Here is a 6,835-nt window from a genome sequence, read left to right on the forward strand (position 1 = left end):
GGCCATTAGACGCAACACCGCACGCAGTTAAACCAGGTACCCTCACGATCGCTTCTCAAGTATACTGTAGTAAAATAGGATTCTGCAGCCTTGAGTAAACATAATCGTGACCATACAACAAGCTGCTTACCCACAAGGACTTGTTTTGATGTATTGTCCTTCGTGATTGAGCACCATTGACATCTGTATACTGTATTTAAACTGCTGATGGCATGCTTTTGCTAATTGTAATGCGACAGAGTGGCCGAGGACAGTGTAAATTATCAGGCTGGAGTCTTGATTTACAGTTTTAAACCGGTGTTGGTTTTATTTTTCTTACACTACAGTGACGAAAAAAAACGCTAATAAAATCAACAAAATAAACCAAGCTCTCAGTTGGCGCACAAAGTAAACACCACTTTGTGTGGAACAAACATTAGATGTCTTACTCATGTTTTGTTTACCTCCTTCTGCTTCCTTACTCCTCTATGCCCCCATCACAAAGCTGTCGGCTAAGCCCTTTTTATCGAGGTGCCATTAACCAATTATTTAACAGTTAACCAATTGACCATTATCCTTAATTCGTTAAAGGAAAAGCAGCTGTGGATCTTTCGTGGGTGTGCATACATGTGGGAACTTGTGACATCTAGTGGTCAACCCTACACTGCAGCCAGGGAACAAGCTCATATTCTCATACCAACATACCGATTCTGCACCACAGTAATCATATCGGTCCGCTTTTAAGAATCAACCGCTTATAAGAATCAAATCATCTGGGGTGATTCTTGTAAACAGAGTGCACTGTATCTTGTTGAATTACAACATCAGGTTTACTAAGTCAAGTGCACTATCATTATTTAAAACATCTCATTACTGCATTTTGCTTCAGGAAATGCTTTGAATTCATGTTGTTTCACATTAAACAACACCCATCAAACCAATATACTATAGTTAAATAATAACTACACAGTGCCAGTATCGCCAGCATAACCAGGGATTCTCTGTAACTATACGCAAAGGGGAAGTTGGATTTTTGTCTCCGAAAATAAAGTCAAAGATCTAGAATTAGATTCAGGGCTATTTACAAAAGGTTTGGTTTGGAAGTCAGCTGTTGCTTAAAATGTTATCTGCTTTCTACTTTACATGGAACAGCCTCTGTGAAAGTAAGAACAACGGTTATCAATGACAAACTTACAGGAAAACCATCTTTTATTTAAAATATTTAGTAGAAAAACATTTGTATTCTTGTTGGCTGATGTAAGACGACAAAGAAACCATGTACTATAAATGCAGTGTTTAGGTTTTTTTTTTGTTTTGTTTTGTTTTTTTTAAGGTTAGTGGAAACTTAGTATACATTGTAATGTGCAACAGAGCTAAATCATCCAAGATATATTTCGTGTTTTAAGCTATTTCCTTAGAAATACACAGTGATACTAACATTGTGATTGTTTTTCCTACATAGTCCAGTTAGCACTAAAGTTTGTGTGTAATTAAGTAACCCAGTCAGTTGTGGCTATCCCCATCATCCAGAGTACAGGTCTGCACTCGCACACACTGGGCCACACGGTTGCCCTCCCAGTAGCCCGCATCCTGCCCGTCGTGGCATCGGCACTTGGTACAGGAATCGATCCACACTGGCTCCCCTCCTGGGATCACTTGTGTCTGGGAAGAGTCTGCGTAACAATTTGGGCCTGAAATTTGAGCAGAACACCAACATATTTACCATGGTACGTCTACAAAGTAATCATGTAGTTTACTGTACTTATAATTCTCTCTTGTCATTTTACTTTACTGTAGATTTACCATTATACTGTAGTAATGTATTATGATGGCATTAAACCTTTTTAAAATCAATTACATTTTTAAACAGTAAATGTGGGTGTTACTACCGGCTTACCTACTGTATATAAAATAAACTGTAGTTTCAATGTGCTTTAACTGCTGCTTGTTTCCAGATGACATTACAAGAATGCAGTTTTCCCTTTACCTTCTTTGCACTCTGGACAGCACTTCCCTTTCTCGTAGACAGGGTTGACACAGGGAGGAGGGGCGCAATCTGCCACCAGGCAGCGGGCGATGCCGTCCATGTCACAGGTGCACTGCTCGCACTCCGAGGGCTGCAAGACAGAGACCAGCTGCTAAAAGACGTGCAAGTACACCAAGCACCACAAACTGAGGTATGCAACGTCTATGCAAGCTTCACCATTAGCTCTACCAATGTACAGAACTGTGCAAACTGCAGGATTGTTTTATGATGTGGACTACTGTGCCCTGAGGACTGGTGAGACCAGCAAAGTGATTTTACTGACCTACATGTGAACCAGATTAAAATCATGGATACCTTGGGTGCAATGCTAGGGTTAATTAACTGTGTCACCTAGCCTTTCGAACAACAGCGTCTTTTCTAAGACGAATAATTGTATTAATTTGGCATTACATGAAACTGTAATTGATTAAAGCCGTTCTCATTTAACCTCAAACAGCCCTCAGCCAGTTTAATATAGCAGTGATGGTTTAATTAAGGGGAACTTTAAAAGACTGTTTAAATATGTCAAGATTTGAGAATTATTTTTTGTTCCTATTTGCTAGGTGCCAATTTGTGAGTGGATACATGTATGTCTCTGAAGTTTAAAATATTAAATAAGGTGACGCTGAACAGTTCTGTCATCAAATTCTCATGATGGAAATGGCTCAGCATTGTGGCTGGGTGAAGTCATTCTACAAATCTGAATGAACAACAGCAGTTTTTAGCAAGTAAAAAGCATGTGTTTGTTACTAATAGATAACTTAGAAATCTCCTAAACTAAACCAATTAGGTACAACATTTGGCAAAGTGCAGTATTATTATTAAACTTAAAAAAAATAAATGCTGGTTTGCTGTAACCCGTCCTACCCCTCATTATAACCCTTACCCAAATACTTTTTCACACTCTTTTTCTCATATTTGTATTACAGTCCTAGAAAAAAAAAAACAACACAGCCCGTTTCTCTTATAGAGTTTAATACATAAACCAGAAAGCTGTATCTTTATTATTTAACTTGTATATTGTTGAGAAGAAAATATATTTTAAAAATCTCCTTCCTACCTACACAGCGTTAGAAACCTGGTTTGGGTTACAGCAAACCAAACATTTATATTCTCTCTCTCTCTCTCTCTCTCTCTCTCTCTCTCAATCTATAGTTCTCTAATAATGGTGCAATTTAAAATCCGAACAGCAGGGGTCCCTGTTAAACAAGGGACAGCTATTTACTCATAAATACTGTACAATACGAGACCGTAATGTGATTTTGAAGCATATTTCATAAAACTGCCAAGGTTGAGGTTTGGTTAAATGGACTATAAAATATTTCATAAAATGTACCCTCCCCATCTCCATGAAGAACTATGCACAAAAGGTATTTGTTACAGGGGTTCTCATTATAAATAATTAAATACAATAATTGAATCCAGCTGCGGTCAACCACTGGCCAATAAAGCTCACTTCTGTACATTCACATAGCGAACAAGCCAATAGGGCAGTGCAGAGTGTTCATTTAGAATTAATGGACAATGGTTTTACAAGAACCGATTTTCTGACATATCATTACTGTCCACATATGAATATTTTGTATCTCCTTTGTTTAACAGTCTGCACATTTAAGATAATTATAACTACACTACCACACTAGGACTAAAACACCCATCTGCTTTTGATAGTCTGCTGCAGCTGTAGCAGCTTAGCTACTTTTTGCATGATGAAGTGACCAGTGTGATCTTAAATGATTGAATAAATGCATTGTAACAGTTACTTCAATAAATGGTATTCAAATCCACTCAGTTTAAGAGCATAAAGGAAGCAGGGCACACTGGCAGGATCTGCATGCTAAAGGGAAATTAATCCTCGTCGTTCACACTTGACTGCCTGCTTCCCATGTAGGCTCATGTTTTTAGCGATCTAGTTAATGGATGAGAATTAAAATAAACATTCATGTGATTTTGAGAAGTGGAGGATTGACAGCACTTTAGATCTATCTGAAGTGTTTGAATAAATAAAAAAAAGCTGCCATTTACCTACGGTAACACTTCATTTAAATGAACTGGTTCTTTAAAGATTATTATTATTATTATTGTAATCTGTCCACCAGTATAGATTTTATGTCTAACTCACTACTGCAAAAGTATCTTAACTTCAAGCACTTTGCATTGGATTTTTAATGAGGGATTTAATTCATTCTTCCTTGGTCCCAGATTAAATATATGGCAAAATGCATTTTCATCCCTGGTGTGCTACTGCAGCACCCGGTATATACGCACACTGTGAATATAGCCCCACATATCCCATGCCTGACATACTAAGGGGTTGATTTGATCATATTATACCCTGTGGGGATAAACCACAGCTGGATTTTATTTGAGTATTTCACAGCACCAGGGAACCCATTTGGATTGCATCAGTCAATAAGAAACATAATACTACATGTAAATTCTCTTTTTATAGTATTGATACCATTTGGGGACAATGTGGTACAAACATTGCATAAAGCAATTCAAACCGAAGGATATCTGTGATTTATAAATGGCACAGCTGTATTCATAGGGGCCAAGTGCATTAACAAAACTGTTTCAAAGGCATTGGCATGGAAATACGAATATAAAACAAACAAATAAAAAAGCCATCAACCACACACCATGTGTTCATAGGAGGCGATGCAAACCAGCTTCCAAGTTGGTCAAGTTGTATTATATCTGATTCTCAATCAGTCTTTTCCTGGAATTCTTTTGTTAGATTGCATGTTGAATACAAGCCCAGATTTAATGGCATTAAAATCCCAGATAATACCTTCCTCGCTTTGGCTTTTACAGGGAATGTGCTTTTAGTTTGAATGATTATTACACAACAAGATTTATGAGTTGAGCCTAGACACTCACAGCAGCAGAAGCACTCTCCTTTAGTAGTACACATCACGATGCTATTTCTATGGCATTTTATTCAGTCTGGTTTTCTTATCTTTATAACCTTGTGCAGCTATTTATTCATGTATTATGTACATAAAACATCATACTATTTATAAAATGAATTAGGCTGTAAACCGCAAGGTGTGCTTTATAGTTAACACAGATTTATACAGTTTGAAAGTAGAAGATACAGTGGATCATTAAACATTCAATGGCCTGTTTTTCCAAACTTTTGTTCTAGCAGAAATTTGGTAAATTATTAAAAGGGGGGAAAAAAATAAACAGTAAAAGTTGCAATTTACTAGAACAACAACAGAGGTTTTCAAAGTACCTTTAAAACTGCAGTGTCCCACAATCCTGTTTAGTTATAAAAGCAATTATAATTATTTAGTGTGTGTTTTATTATAACAGATATGTTTGGCAGTGTTTGCTTGCATTCCTGTGTATATATACACCCACAGGCGCTTTATACCTATATCAGTAATGCGTTATACAATACGCTGTATGATAAGAAGCTAAACAGATACTTTAAAAGGGTAAACTATAGAGCTTACATTTTCTGCTGCAAGATTATAATGCAAATATGACAGCCGCTATAGGAGTCAATGGCTACTACTACGACTAATAATAATAATAATAATAATAATAATAATAATAATGTATTTCACCTGGAACTGTTCTCCGAGCTCAAAGACCTCTCCCCTGTACTCGCAGCCTATTTTCTCGCACCTCGGGCAGCAGTCGGTTGGGTAGTGGCTGACATGGATACAAGCTGGGGGCAGAGAGGTGCATTCGGTTCTAGCGCAGGCCGCTCCTTCGACAGTGCACTCACACTGGGTACAGTGATCGGAGTCCAGAAAGTACCACTCGCCTACATAATAGACACTGCCATTGGCCTCACAGGTGTTCACCTGCCCCGCCACGGAAAAACCGGAGGCGCACTGCAAGCACAGCGCTAGCAAAAGTAAGGAATGAAGAGCATTAACTGCTTTAACGCACATCTTAGAACCAAAGAAAATTAAACAAGAAGCTAAATAAATGATTCGGTCTTGCTCTTTTGTCTTGTGTCTAGCTATTATATTATTTCGACAATATATCAATTAAAGTTGCCCTTTTGAGAGTTACAGTGGGCAGAACTCTTTTTTGTTATCCAATCTTGACCACAAAGACAGATTTCCAAGTTTAGCTTCGCCTTAGAGTAAAACTCTTATCTGTATATAAACGCGTCAGTCTTTCAAACCATACAGTCCCTTTGGCTCCAAAACAAAAGCTGCGTTGCGTTGTATCTTCAAAAGTTAAAAAAAGCAAACATATAACAAATGTCCAACATTGTTTACATGCCCTTGTTCGTTGCGTGTGATGTGCAGGGAAGTTTGTTCCCCTGCAGTTTTCTTGTTTTCCCCCAGGTATTATGATTGTGATGACCTATCCTCATTAACTGGAGATGAATCCACATGAATAATGTGCACTGAACCGCTTTGCTGCTCGCCTGTATCCTGTAAGTGGCGTTTGATTAGACGAATCTCGATGAAGTACTGTGTTGTTGTACGTATTCTGGCCCCATGTCCCTGGAAAGTTAGAGTTACAATTGAAGTGCTTTCTCTCTCTGCTGGGGTTGCATTTGAAGCAGAGCCTGGGCCACGTGATTGTCTACATTCAAACCCGTAGGGAGTTGTCTGCAGTCCAAATTCTTAACATTAAACACAGCCAACAGGTTTTAGAAACGGAATTGCACTGTCTGAAGGGAGCATGCGTCTTTCTTTTTATTTAGGAATCATATTTAAAGGAATAATGGTTGAAACTCCTCCCGCAAATATAATGCAGTTTAGGGATTCGTTGTTTTCAGTTTTGCAATGTTTAAATAACTTGCAGTTTTTATGTTGTTGTTTCCACATGGTACCTGCCTATTTCTGTTAGCGT

General features: G+C 38.0%; 1 protein-coding gene across 1 annotated transcript; it reads right to left on the reverse strand.

The window, feature by feature from the left end:
- Positions 1-1,170: 1,170 nt before the first annotated feature.
- Positions 1,171-6,626, reverse strand: LOC117416920 (von Willebrand factor C domain-containing protein 2-like). Its single transcript, XM_059034912.1, has 3 exons — positions 5,584-6,626; positions 1,967-2,096; positions 1,171-1,670 (listed from the first exon to the last, which is right to left on the reverse strand). The coding sequence occupies exons 1-3, from the start codon at positions 5,914-5,916 to the stop codon at positions 1,483-1,485; spliced, it is 651 nt and encodes a 216-aa protein (XP_058890895.1). The 5' UTR covers positions 5,917-6,626; the 3' UTR covers positions 1,171-1,482.
- Between the last annotated feature and the right edge of the window lie 209 nt (positions 6,627-6,835).

Source organism: Acipenser ruthenus, chromosome 12, assembly GCF_902713425.1.
Source record: "Acipenser ruthenus chromosome 12, fAciRut3.2 maternal haplotype, whole genome shotgun sequence".
Classification (NCBI taxonomy): Eukaryota; Metazoa; Chordata; class Actinopteri; order Acipenseriformes; family Acipenseridae; genus Acipenser; species Acipenser ruthenus.

Excerpts from the sequence above, each read along its gene's own strand:
- LOC117416920 (XM_059034912.1), bottom strand. The coding sequence starts at position 5,916 with ATGTGCGTTAAAGCAGTTAATGCTCTTCATTCCTTACTTTTGCTAGCG. Across the intron at positions 2,097-5,583 it reads AGCTCGGAGAACAGTTCCAG|CCCTCGGAGTGCGAGCAGTG; the intron begins GTGAAATACATT and ends TCTGTCTTGCAG. Across the intron at positions 1,671-1,966 it reads CTGTCCAGAGTGCAAAGAAG|GCCCAAATTGTTACGCAGAC; the intron begins GTAAAGGGAAAA and ends CTCAAATTTCAG.